At 28.4% G+C, this 13587-nt stretch overlaps 4 protein-coding genes across 7 annotated transcripts; 2 read left to right on the forward strand and 2 right to left on the reverse strand.

Moving 5' to 3' along the window:
* Nucleotides 1-238: 238 nt before the first annotated feature.
* On the reverse strand, nt 239-7701 carry LOC123273204 (SWI/SNF-related matrix-associated actin-dependent regulator of chromatin subfamily A-like protein 1). Of its 2 annotated transcripts, none has more exons than XM_044740539.1 (6): nt 7685-7701; nt 3068-3903; nt 2824-2998; nt 1515-1678; nt 1276-1440; nt 239-1201 (listed from the first exon to the last, which is right to left on the reverse strand). In XM_044740539.1, exons 2-6 carry the CDS (start codon nt 3892-3894, stop codon nt 412-414), a joined length of 2121 nt encoding a protein of 706 aa, XP_044596474.1. In that variant the 5' UTR covers nt 3895-3903; nt 7685-7701; the 3' UTR covers nt 239-411. The 2 variants fall into 2 exon arrangements, with proteins under 2 accessions (XP_044596474.1, XP_044596473.1); XM_044740538.1 differs by lacking the exon at nt 7685-7701 and adding an exon at nt 4477-4731.
* LOC123273243 (serine/threonine-protein phosphatase 2A activator-like) lies at nt 4862-6752 on the forward strand. Of its 2 annotated transcripts, none has more exons than XM_044740590.1 (8): nt 4862-4889; nt 4952-5031; nt 5107-5195; nt 5253-5456; nt 5533-5750; nt 6053-6177; nt 6259-6359; nt 6428-6752. In XM_044740590.1, the coding sequence occupies exons 2-8, from the start codon at nt 4998-5000 to the stop codon at nt 6677-6679; spliced, it is 1023 nt and encodes a 340-aa protein (XP_044596525.1). In that variant the 5' UTR covers nt 4862-4889; nt 4952-4997; the 3' UTR covers nt 6680-6752. The 2 variants fall into 2 exon arrangements, with proteins under 2 accessions (XP_044596525.1, XP_044596527.1); XM_044740592.1 differs by having other exon boundaries at nt 4863-4889; nt 5110-5195.
* A 9-nt stretch (nt 7702-7710) lies between the features above and the next one.
* On the reverse strand, nt 7711-8921 carry LOC123273255 (peroxisome biogenesis factor 2). 2 transcript variants are annotated; one of them, XM_044740617.1, is made up of 2 exons: nt 8757-8921; nt 7711-8654 (listed from the first exon to the last, which is right to left on the reverse strand). In XM_044740617.1, the coding sequence occupies exon 2, from the start codon at nt 8616-8618 to the stop codon at nt 7767-7769; it is 852 nt and encodes a 283-aa protein (XP_044596552.1). In that variant the 5' UTR covers nt 8619-8654; nt 8757-8921; the 3' UTR covers nt 7711-7766. The 2 variants fall into 2 exon arrangements, with proteins under 2 accessions (XP_044596552.1, XP_044596551.1); XM_044740616.1 differs by having other exon boundaries at nt 8727-8921.
* A 200-nt stretch (nt 8922-9121) lies between these two features.
* Nucleotides 9122-12326, forward strand: LOC123273235 (N6-adenosine-methyltransferase non-catalytic subunit). The gene is made up of 4 exons (XM_044740581.1): nt 9122-9410; nt 9600-9779; nt 10588-11288; nt 11954-12326. The coding sequence occupies exons 1-4, from the start codon at nt 9354-9356 to the stop codon at nt 12192-12194; spliced, it is 1179 nt and encodes a 392-aa protein (XP_044596516.1). The 5' UTR covers nt 9122-9353; the 3' UTR covers nt 12195-12326.
* The last annotated feature ends 1261 nt before the right edge of the window (nt 12327-13587 follow it).

The raw sequence follows: 13587 nt of genomic DNA on the forward strand, positions 1-13587 counted from the left end.
TTTTTTTTAGGCAGAAATTCACCCACCCCCTGTTTACGTCCCAGAAGTCTAGATCATATTACTCTGGGATTCCCAAAGCACATAAAGCAGTATTTTCAAATAAATTACAATCTCTAAAACTACATTCAAAGAGAACTTTTTATTACAAATAAAAAAATATGTATTTATATCAATAACATTTATAAATTACATTTAAGTGTATATATTTAAATAAAAAAAAAAAGACATTTAAACATAGATTTTCAAATCGGACATACAAACGATAAATTTACTTCATACTTCCGTGGTAGCCTTAATCTATTAACAAAATTTAGAGTAGTTATAGCCGAACTTAAATCAACGTAAACCTATATTTCTTCCTGAGAAAATTGTTCGATCAATTAACGCTTAATTAACAGAATTAATAAACACTCATTGAAACGCATCAAGATCAATACTAGCTAAATCTTCATCGTCTTCGTCCAGCATCAAATTAAACTTATCCGTTGGGGCATTATCAGCCTTAAAATTCGAACTAGACATCCTAAAATATTCATCAATTTTACCCTGTTTTGAATCGAGACTTTCACTAATAATTTGCTTTGAAACGTCAGCACTATCCAGCGAAAAGTCCTGATTAAGTCCAGCTTTATTAAGAAAATCGAGCTTGGTGCGTAGTAACGGCCAGAGATGATCATCAACTGTTTTCTCAGCAATCAAATATTTGATAACGACCGATTCATTTTGACCTATCCGATGAATTCTGTCTTCTGCTTGGCAGAGGATTCCCGGGTTCCAGTAAAGCTCTGCGAAGATACACAATTTCGCAGCAGTTAAAGTGATTCCAGCGTTAGCCGCAGTGATGGACAGAATTGCTACCAGAATGTTTTGTTGCGTCTGAAATCGATCGACCATCGCCTTGCGGTCTTCTGGACGAGTATTCCCATCGATTCTGATAAATTTAACTTTATTCTTTATCATCAAGTCCGTGATAGCATCGAGTATACACTTATGATGCGCAAAGACGATAAACTTTTGTTGATTTTCCAAAACTTCTTCGAGGTAATTACACACAGCTTTTATTCTCTGAGAGCTAGATTCATTGAAACACTGGATTATCGTGGTGTGCAGATTTCCCTTGTTTTGAGAACATTTTTGGTAAGCTTCATTCATTTCTTCCGTTCTTTTGTCAATTAAATTTGGGTCTAACATTATTACTTGCCTGAAAAAAAAAAAATTATTTTATTTTATTCATTAGTAAAAAAAAAAAAAAAAAAAAAAAAAAAAATTAATCACCTTAATTTTGACGGTAGTTGTGATAAGACATCAGATTTGAGTCGCCTTATACAACAAACTAATTTTAATAATAACTGTAATTCGGTAGCTTGTGACGAACCTTTGTAATTCCATCCAAATTTAGTTTGCTCTGCATTGCAATAACGCACACCGTAATTGTGCATTCTAAAATTATTTTTAAAAATTAAATTAAGTATTATCAATGCTTAAGGTGATTAGTAATTTATAAAATTACTTACGTTAAAAAATTGGGAACAATTAGGGAAATTTGAGAATATAATTCTATGGGACGTGACAAAGCTGGTGTACCAGTGAGTAGAATAATATGATTTGACTGATCAATCATTTTTTTAACCGCCTCTGTTTTTTTAGCTGTCAATGTTTTAATCGTGTGTGATTCATCCTAAAAAAAAAATAAATTATTTATTTATTTATAAGGTAAAGTACCCAGTACTTGAACACTTATGAAAATGGGACCAGTACTTGAACAGACTTTTCGAATTTTTATAATACAAAATCGGTAAATTTATTATGAGTAATATGCGCATATTATAATTATTAAATGATACAGTAATTGATTTCTATAAGTTTTTTCAATTATAAATCAAAACAATTATATTTTTATTAACTTAAAAGTTGACATGTAGAGAATCGCCGATAGATGCTATTTTTTTATGAAAAAGGTACTAAATCGTAAACTGAATAATCAGTAAAAAAAACGGTATATCATCATTTTAAGTAAAAAAAATTGTACCATCTAATGAAATAGTCTTTTCTAAATAACATATATTTTTTGCAAAGACATAAACTATCATTTTTATAGTAAATTTTATCGTTCAACTATACCTCCAAATTTTCAAAGCGATACCCAAAACTTGAACAGGCTGAGGCCGTATAATTTTAACAGCACTATAACCTCTAGTAGGTTTATAGACTTGTAATCAGCATTGTGATTTGTATTAATTACTGCAATTTAAATAAGTTTTATGACTAAAAATTAGTGTAGTTAAAAATTATTAAACGTTTTGAATTGAGTTTTTTTGATTTATAATTGAAAATTTGGTTTGTCATTCATAAAAAATGTAATTAAAAAATTAAATACAAATATTTCTCATTTTTAAATGAACATATTAAATATTCACAGTATTATTTTTAATATCATTCAATAATATGTTATATTTCTTTTGATATTTCAATAAAATGTTAAAAATTTTTGCTGTGCTTATTGCCATATGTTTTATTACTTCAACTAGTGCTCCCGGAGTATTCAATTACTGCGATTTGTCAGAATTGATTGTTCAACTACTACTCCTTTCATAGTCTATTTTAAAAACGTTGTCAAAATATAAATAATCAATTATCTGTGTTATTTTGCACTTCAATCAATTCAAAATTGTTTATATTTTTATGAAAATCACTAATTTGAACTAATAATCATATCTTTATTAATTAAAAGTAGGGTCAAATAAGTTTTACTTTGAAACCTGTTCAATTACTGGGTATTTACCTTAATTAAAAAAATCAACGATAATATTTTAAAACACTTACTACAATAATAGTACCAAATCTTTTGCCAGAAAAAACAGCAATATTCTTCACAAGTAAATCATAAGAAGTAATAGTAACCTTATTATTGTCTAAAAAAAGCTTGCTCGTATAAATTACTATTTCATGTACAAGTACTGAGGGTAAAAACTCTAGAATATTTTGGAACCACTGGTGTCTGTAAAATAAAATTAAATCAATGAAATTCTTCAAAATTATTATTTTAAATTACATAAAAAATAATTACGTAAGTGACGAAGGCGCGATGATAAGTAAAGGCCAGTCTGCTTCATAATAATGAGCAATTCCCAAAGCCTGGATGGTTTTTCCAAGACCCATATCGTCAGCAATCATGCAACGGCCGTTTTTGTTGATCCCAAAGATAATTCCTTCCCTCTGAAAAGGCATCAGCGTCTCCATCAGTTTAGGGTCAATGCGCGATAAGTCTGGCTCTGCTTTCTGAGGCTTTGAGTTGGCGTTCTCTTTGAACACTCTGTAGACGTACTGAGGAAGCGGAGTTATTTCCACTATCGGCACGCTTTTTAAGCCATTCATAAAATCTTTGTACTCATTGATATCAAAACTCCAAAACTTACTCTTCTGGTCGTACATGCTAGTTTTTAAAGTTTTGCAGTACTTAATAAAAGGCTCACAATATTTTATATCCACCTCGAACCTCGTTAAGCTCACCATGGACACCGTACCCTTGATCTGTTGTTCTTGGTGGAAAAATTTAGTCGGGTTGATCGGAGATATTTTGTTGTTTACTAGTCCGATGCTGGTGTTGTTTATCTGCTTGATCAACTTTGACGGAGGCTCTGGCTGCGGGTATGAATTAGTTTTGCGCTTGAGATCGAGGTTCTCGTGAGATTTGTTTAAGAAACTGCCAAGCGTGCTTTGGCTACCTGATGACAGTGATCTATTCAGTCCAGGTCCAGAATTCAAGGGTTTTAAGGGCTTTGATGTTGAGGGCTGCTGATTTGCAGTAATTCCAGCTGCAGTTGACAGTCGAGCATTACGACGCTCCAGGGCTTCACGTCGCTTTCTTTCTATTTCTTCTGGCGAGCAAGACATTTAAGTTTTCTGAAAATATTTTTTAAATTATAAGTAAGTTTTGTAAATTTTATGTTTTCATTTTAATAACTGTAACAATTATTTTTTTTTTTTTAATTGGAATTTAGAAATTTTAATTACATTAAAGTTTAATTGACTATTTTTTAATTTTTTTTAACAAAAAAATTTTTTTTGAAAAATTATTTTTAAAAAATTGCATTTTTTATTTTTTTAAATTTCTACATGTCAATTTTTTGTCATAATTTATTTGTTACAAAGATTATTAAATAAATTTCATTTTTATTATTTATAAAAATTATTTTCAATAAAATGTAAACAAAAAAAAATTTTTTATGAAAATAAATTTAGCAGATATTTAATAATTTTTAGAATTTTTTTTTCTAAATAAATTATGGCAAAAAAATTAGAAAAAAAAAGTTGACATGTAGAAATTTTAAAAAATAAAAAATGCATTTTTTTAAAAGTAATTTTTTTGAACAAATTTGTTTGTTAAAAAAAAAATTAAAAAATTCTCTAGTGACTGCTAACTTTTATGTCATAAAATTTTTAGGTTGACTATTATTTTAAAATACGTATATATACCTTGTTAGAATAGCTAAAAAATTTAGATATTTTAAATTTGTTGTATAAATTATGCGCTTAATTTAAGCGATCCGAAGAAAAATAAATAAATAAATAAATAAATAATAATTATTTTACACCTCAAAATAAATTAATAATGTGTACTAAAAAATTTCTGGAATAGATCGCAACGGTTTCGTTGTTGTTTTGATTCTGTTATTACAAAAGTAACCTCAAAAATAATTCATAACAAAAATGACGTCACGAGACAAAAAACAAGTTGCGCGTAAAATTATTTCTCATATTTTTTTTCATTAATAACTAAATGGTGTACTTCAAATAATTAATTCTTTATAAATTATTTTCGTGAATTAATAATTTTAATTTCTGACTGTCAAGTAAATTACCCGACTTTTTTTTTTATTTATTTAATGGTAAGATTTACAAATTATCAATTGATCAATAAATTATTCACTAACAATTTTTTTAATTCCAGATTAAATTTTTCTTTTTTTATTTTATTTTATTTTATTAAACCAGAAATGTCATCCGCGAATCCAGAAAGTCAAATAGTTGGTACATAAAAATTTTTATCGTTCATTAGTAATTAATTTAACTGAAAATAAGTGTAAATAACTGTCAAAATGTTAGCAGGTGATGACCACGAATTTGTCGTGCCGACAAAATGTATCAAAACACCAGAAAGTATGGCAGTGTGGGAAAAATCGGAGGCCTACTGTGTAAATATCTTTTACTCATCACAAGTAAGCAAATCAATAAACTTAATAATTTTTTAGGAGTACTTAGGGTTTATACTGGCCCTGAATGAAGCAGTCCAAGGAAAAGCTCTGAACGCAGAGTGTACTCAAGGAGATGCTGTCAAAAAAACAGTGACCATGCTGGACACATTTGATCAGTGGCTGACAGAGATACCACCGACTGAACAACCTCAGCGATTTGGGAATAAATCATTTCGTGAGTGGTTTAAAAGACTGCAAGAGGTATAATTAATTTTTATTATTGCTTTATCAGCTGATTGTTGATGATTTATCAATTATTATTGGTGTGGGGATTCAGTTAGGCGAAGAAGAGTTGAAGAAAGTGTTACCAGAAAATTTACACCGAGCATCACAAGAATTATTTCAATATTTATTAGAAGGATTTGGCAATCCAACGCGTATTGACTATGGAACTGGTCATGAAATGGCATTTATTATGTTTTTATGCTGTATGTTTAAAATTGGAGCTTATAAATCTGATGACAAAGTCGCTGTTGTCAATAAAGTATTCAATCGGTGAGTAATTATTATTAATTTTTAATGATACTGAAATCAGCTGACAACTGACATTTTTTAAAATTTTTATTAAAAATTCATTATTTGAAAAAAAAAATATTTATAAAAAATTTTAACTTGTAATTTTATTTTAATTTCTAGACATAGAATTTTTTAATGAAAATTTTTTTATAAAAAATTACTTGCAATAAAAATAAAAAAAAAATGACAGCTGTCTTTTAATTTCAATAAGATTATTTTTCTAATAAATTTCTAAGAACATGATAAGAAAAATAATAAACGCTATTAATTAATTGCTTTAGATATTTAGAATTAGTACGCCGCCTGCAATTAGTTTATCGTATGGAACCAGCAGGTAGTCATGGTGTCTGGAGCCTAGACGATTATCAATTTGTTCCATTTATCTGGGGCAGTTCTCAATTAGTAGGTAAGTTTTTTCCAAAAAAAAATAAATTACATTTAAAAAATTATAAATCAATAAATACTAAAAATTATTTATTCTTTTAAGGACATCCACGCATTGAACCAAGGCATTTCGTAGATCCTGCAATAATGGACAGCTTTAAGAATCATTTTATGTTTTTAGGATCTATTGAATTTATTTCTAAAGTAATTTAAACTCTTTATTTGGTGAGCAAACCTTCAAATTTGATAAATAATAATTTTATTTTTTTTAGGTGAAAGTTGGACCATTTGCTGAACATTCAAACCAACTATGGAACGTCAGCGCTGTTTCTTCCTGGTCAAAAGTAAACGCTGGTTTGATAAGAATGTACAAAGCTGAAGTGCTTGCTAAATTTCCAGTCATCCAGCATGTACTATTTGGGTCTTTGCTGACGACAAAACCGGCTCCTCCAGGTCCTAAACCAGGATCCAGAGACACGAGATTCCCAGCTCCAAAGCCGCCTCTCGTAACTCCTCGACAATAGTTATAATTATTTATTCCAGCTTGAAATTTATTTTTATCGTGTACTTCAATCGCAAGCAATAATTAATAAATAATTTCCTTTATTAAAATTATTCATATCTTTAGATATTTTTAATCATAGATGGGTCGAAAATGATCTGTCTTTTTTTTATAAAAATAAAATTAGCCATTTGAAAATTTTCAGAATTTTTAATTGAAAAAAATTTTTTTTTTAAGAGAGATAGCCACTGTAAAATTAAAAAAAAAAATAATTTTTTTTTTTTGATTAAATCAAAGTTTATACATTCAAAATTATGTATCTAGAGTTTTGTATAAAAATTCCGAATATTTTCCGAGCTAAGTATAGTAATTTTTGTGACAGCGTGTCAAATGACCATTGTACGCACGGTGCTCCGACGAAAATGCGTTTCTCTCGAAACTACTTTTTTAAAACTAGTGGAATCTGTAATTTGCATAAATATGAACCAATTTGCAACTTTTTTTTGCGTATTCGTCTATTCAGAGGCTAAAGCTGCACCTCGGGGATTTTGAAAATTTTGATTTTTAAGATTTTTTAGGGCTATTTGAATACAAAAAAAAAACGAAAAAAATTTTTAATTTGTCGCTTTTTTTTTAAATCCAAATTTTCAAAATCCCCTACGTGGAACGATAACCACATGCATGCAGATTACAACGCAGTTCGGTTTATTTTGTTTTAGATAATCCGTTTTTAAGTTAAAGGTTCACCGTGGTGGGGGAAATTTTTTTGGTGCTCCACAAAAATGCTTACAACTTTGTAACAACATGATATTTTTTGATCAAAATTTAGGAGAATTATCTTCAATGTGTACTTTATGAAACAAAAAAAAAAACCCGATCCTCAAATTCCTTTATTATCCCAGTCAAAAAAATTCCCAAAAATCACCTATTTTTTCAATCCTCACAGTGGCTATCCCCCTTAAATTTGACATGTGGAAGATTTTAAAAGCTCTAAGTGCAATTTAAAGAAAAATATTTTTTTACTTACAATTTTAATTGATTGAAAAAATCCAAAATTTTTACAACACCACTTTATTAAAAAAAGTTAAAAAATTATTCTATCCTAAAAATTATATGCCAGGGGAAACTGTGAAAACTTTCATGTTCTCGCGATTTAACTCATAGCCACAAACAAGACAATTGAAGCTGTCAGCAGCTGTAAAGTGTGCTTGCATACAATAGTAGCAGTAAATATGAGAACAACCCGCGTGTCTCGGTAAAATTGGCGAGAGTTCACAGTAAGGACACTGAGTACTTAGATCCATTTTCGGTGTTTTATTTATCACAGCTTTTGGATCCCCAGGAAAACTAATAAATTTCCTAAACAGCTGTTTTAAATAATGATAATTAATCATCGGTAACCCAGTACCGAATACAGTAATCAGTCCATGCCAGAGCAACTCTCTGATCATGAACGAATATCCAATATCTCGAGAAACATGGTGAGTAACATTGCAGCTGCGGATTCCCAGCAGCCGTTCCTTCAGCAATGGTTGTGTCCCTCGATGTAAAAAAATTAGTAAGTTTATAAAGCTGACCGCGTTTACTACCGTTGATGCCATGTCGAGATACTTAACAAACGGCCTCAATCGTGGGCTGACGAACCTATTAGGGTCCAAAAACTTTTCTTCCAGGTACTGGGGCACTACGCTCAGTATTACTAGCAGCGCTGCTTTATTTTTTGTCAAGTCTGCGTAGATAAGGTTCAATAACTTCTGGCCTACTGTTGATTTTCCTCTCAGCAAAGTCCATACCCAGATGACTGTTCGCAAACTAGCGTTTATTTCTGGACTCCATGCTTCTATGACACCCGGCGTGAAAAATTGAGAAGATTCAAGGATTTTTGATGAAAATATTTTAAATATTTCGTCATCTAATTTTCCAGCGTCCAGTTGATTCACTCGTGATATATATGAACTCATTGTTTACGTTTTTAGTAAACGTAACCTCTCTATAAACTGTAAAATAAATTTTTTTTATTTTTTTAAGTAAATTAAATTTGTATAAATAATTAATTAAGATTATTTTACCGGTCATCTCTATTTTTGGAGCGTTCTGACTATTTTTTGTAATTCATTCTTCCGAGTTATTGAGTTGATTGACATGATGCTGAGGTTAACCAACACCTGTCAATTTTGGATTTTTATAACAATTAAATTACTATGAAAAAATTTAAGTAGAAAAATTCTACATCTAAAAATGCCAAAAAATTACAAGTGCAAACGGTTTTAAAAATTAAAAAAAATGTCAAATGTCAGCTGATTTCAGTATCTTAAAATTGACTGCAAGTTGCAGCTAACCAAGGATTTGGCAAAAAAATCACCGTAGCGCACTCTTGTGGACTAAATTGACAGTTGCGATGACAAGGTAGAAATCTTTTGCAACTTACCTCCAAAATATATTTTTCTTCTTATTTTTATAAATGTCAACGCTAAGTATATTTACTAACAAGACATTACTGAAAACTATTTGAATAATCAAACGTATTTTTATTATTAAGTAATAATAAAATGATAGCTAAAAATTTAATAAGTTTTGATTTGTGACGACAGTTGAAGAGGCTGTGTATTTTTACTTTTAATTTTTAACCTATTTTTGAGTAAACGTGCTTTTTTATAAATTGAGTAAAGTGTTTGTATTTTATTAATTAAACAATAATGTTACAAGTACTCCGAGAACGTTCGCAAAAACGTAAAAAATTATTAGCACAAGCGGTAAATTATTTTTTATTTTGTAATAATTATTTATAATACTGAAATTTGTAAAAAAATTTCACATAAAAAATTTTTTTTTAATCGTGTTTAATTAATGTAATAAAATAAAATTAACATTAGATTTTTGCTAAAAATATTTTCCAAAAATTAAAATTTTCTAGCAATTATTAGAAATATTTTATTTTACAGCTAGGAGTTGCTAATCCTGATGAATTACGACAAGCATTGGGCACGGATGTTGACGGAATCCAAAAAAAGAAGACTAGAGTTAGAATAATCAAGTCTGATCAAGAAAAAACCAAGGATCAAAAAGATAATATAGTTTTAGGTGATGAAATAGTATACAAAGACTCTTCAACATTTTTAAAGGTATTTTAAAGTATCCTAATATTCATTCAATATATTGAATTCAGCAGACATCTAAAAATTTATTAGGCTTTTATAACAATTAAATTATAACGCGAAAAAATTCCACATGTAAAAATTTTGAAAAAGTATTTATTTATTTATTTATTTAGAAACCGCCAATCGCTAATATACATCCATGAAATTACAATAAAAAGAAAATATATAATTTATAATTTCGAGAGAAACGAAGGAAACTACAATTTCACATTTTAAAGATTTGCAAAAATACTACAGTTTATCTGGTGAGATTTATCAGAAACTAAAGAAAAAAATTAAAGAAGAGAGATAATTAATTTATTTAATTAAATTAATTAGTTTAATTAAAAGGAGCTTCTTGGCCATGTTTATGAAGGATCCATAGGTATCACCGTAGAAACTTAGGTCATGATGCAAGATATTCACGAGGCAAAATTATGAGTGCGAATTAAAAAAAATATTGAATTGATTTGTTATAAAAATTCCAAAAATTATTAAATGTCTGCTAATTTCAGTGTCATTAAGGGTCGGCCGTAATAAATGTCTTTTTAGAAATTTTATTTTTCTAATTACGCCTTAAAAAATTTTGAAATCAAATAGAACGGAATTTCCAACAAAATAACATATGACTAGCTATTTCGGAAGCTTCACAATAGTTCATTAAAAAATTTTTTCAAAATGTAACTAGAAAAATAAAATTTCAGAAAATACATTTACTATGGCCGAGTCTTAATTCAATTAGCTGCTCCAAATGTCCAGTCTTTCCAATAAAAACTATTTATTTTCTTTCTAGGGCACCCAGTCGTCTAATCCGCACAATGACTACTGTCAGCATTTTATTGACACTGGCCAGCGTCCGCAAAATTTCATCCGGGACGTAGGCTTGGCAGACAGGTTCGAAGAGTACCCGAAGCTGCGTGAGCTGATAAAGCTCAAGGACGATTTAATTTCGGAAACAGCGACGCCTCCGATGTATTTGAAGACAAACTTGTCGACCTACAACTTGAAAGAACTTAACTGTAAGTTCGACGTTATCTTGATAGAGCCGCCATTGGAGGAGTACCAGAGAACCTGTGGTGCTACCAACGTCGAGCTCTGGAACTGGGACCAGATAATGGAACTAGACATCGGAGAAGTCGCGGCGAATCGCAGCTTCGTCTTCCTTTGGTGTGGAAGCAGCGATGGCTTGGATATGGGACGGTTTTGTCTAAGGAAATGGGGCTTCCGTCGCTGTGAAGACATCTGCTGGATCCGGACAAATATTGATAATCCTGGACACAGCAAGAATCTTGACAGCAAAGCAGTTTTACAACGAACTAAAGAACACTGTCTTATGGGTATTAAAGGAACAGTCAGACGGTCTACGGATGGGGATTTTATTCATGCGAATGTTGATATTGATTTAATTATTTCGGAGGAACCTGAGTATGGTTCTATTGAAAAACCTGTTGAGATTTTTCATATTATTGAACATTTTTGTCTAGGAAGAAGACGGTAAGATTTTTAATTAACTTTTATTTTTATGATACTGAAATTAACAGAGACTTGAAAATTTATTTATTTATTATTTTTTTTAAATAAACTAGGTCTTATTTTTTAGAGATTTTAAAAACGGAATTTTTCATTTATTTATTTATTTATCTGGTGAGGAATTCTATCGAGGTGTAAAAACATCTGTATATAGAACTAGTACAAAAAATGTCAGTTTTATAATACATAGACTTTTTTTTACAAAATATATGTCGATAATACAATGCAAGGAAAAAATAAGTACAAAAAGTAATAAATTTTTAGAGAAAGAAATTCAAAATTATAAAAAATTATCGGAAAAAGAGATATCCAATTAAATACTCGCCTTTTCTAATACATTTTTTAAGCATATTAAACATTAAAGTTTCTTATCCAGTAACTTTTTTTTAATAATTTTTTATTACAATATATAATTTTCATATTAGTAAGGAGTTTGTTATAATATTCTGTGTACTAGTAGTTTTGTTAATTTTTGGTAGTATTATCAATTTAGATCTTGTATTTGTAAGTTTTTTAAATGAATTTTTTTATTTAAAAAAAAATTTTTTTTTAATTTTTAAATGTTTCTCAATTTCAGTATCATTTATTTTATTTTATTAAATAAATTTTGACTATTATTTAATTTTCAGACTTCATTTATTTGGAAGAGACAGCACAATTCGTCCAGGATGGTTGACAGTAGGTCCGGAGCTGACCAATACTAATTTCAATGCCGATTTATACAGCGGATATTTCGCATCTGGTCAAACAACAACAGGTTGTACAGAAAGAATAGAAGCTTTGAGACCAAAATCTCCTCCTCCTAAGGGCAAGGTCGCGGGACGAGGTCGTGGGGCCTTTAATCGTGGAGGTCGTGGAAGAGGAAGATGAAACTCAGATTCCTAATCGACGTCTTCTCAAATCTGGATTTTTAGTTTTTAATTTTCAATTTAATCTTAAATTTTTTAATTATTTTACTACTCAATTTATCGCTTCAACAAAATAATTGAATTTATAACAAATAACAAATAAATATTTGACTTAATTACTTTTAAAATAAATTTAAGAAAATTTATTTTTTAATTATAAAGACATAAATCAAATGTATGATTTATTTTATTAATTTTTTCTTTTTCATTTATGTTCTGTAATAAGTGTATTGACGAAGAATTTTATTTTTTTTTAATTCAAAAATAAGTACGCGAGAAACAAAAAAACAGTTTTTTATAAAATTGTAAATAAATATTGAGTAAATTCATTTATTTACATAAACTAATATTAAGTATAAAAATAAGGAATTTTTTTTTTAAATAAAAAAAATAAATAATGACAATAATTGATTTAAATAATTATTTATTTAATTTAATATAAAACAGTTACATACTTGTTTCCTTAGAATACACTTATATTGCATGTGAAATGTTATACTAAGAAAAAAAAAAAACATTTTAAATTAGATAAATAATTAATAAATTCAATTACTTATTTTTAACGCGAGCGCGTTAAGTAATTTCGTATCTAATTAAAAAAAAAACTAACTGTGATAAATACAATAATAATTGATAAAAAAGTCCTAATAGTCAGTACCGGATTTTTAATTAATATTATAAATATTTACATTTTGGAATATCCAAAAATAGTTAACTAATTGAATTATTATTATTCATCATTGTTTATTGTTATACAATATTCGTGAAGAAGTAATAAAAAAAGTTGTTATTATTATTATATATTTTAGTAATGCAGATTGTTAATTAATAAACCATACGGAGTAATATGCTGATAATTAAATTGCTCGTATTTTTTAGCACAAAGCATTGGCTTTGTTTAATTTAATGGTCATTTTACCGTATTTACACTTAGACTATGTGAGATCAAAATTATATTACAAATTTGTACTTTCTAGGTCAGAAAATATTATTTTTATATTTTTCCAAAATTTATTACAGTAAAAAAAATTGTTTAATCAATTGAAGTTAAAATTAACAAATTTTGTTCGTCTTTGTCTGAAATATTTAATGAAGACTATATCAATAAAAAAAGGTATTAGTCATCCTTTAATACATTTAATGATTAATTTAAATATTTTTTATTTTAATTAATAGAAGATTTATTTATTTACTCGATTTAACTTGCACTTTTTACAACAAAGCAAGTAAGTACTGTCTTCAAAGAAGAAATAATTTAAAATAAATAAACGGCAAGAATTAATTAATTAAAAAAAACTTATTAATTTATTTTATTTTTTTCTTCACAGAATTAACCGGAAAATAAATTTATTTTT

The sequence above is a fragment of the Cotesia glomerata genome, linkage group LG10, assembly GCF_020080835.1.
Source record: "Cotesia glomerata isolate CgM1 linkage group LG10, MPM_Cglom_v2.3, whole genome shotgun sequence".
NCBI lineage: Eukaryota > Metazoa > Arthropoda > Insecta > Hymenoptera > Braconidae > Cotesia > Cotesia glomerata.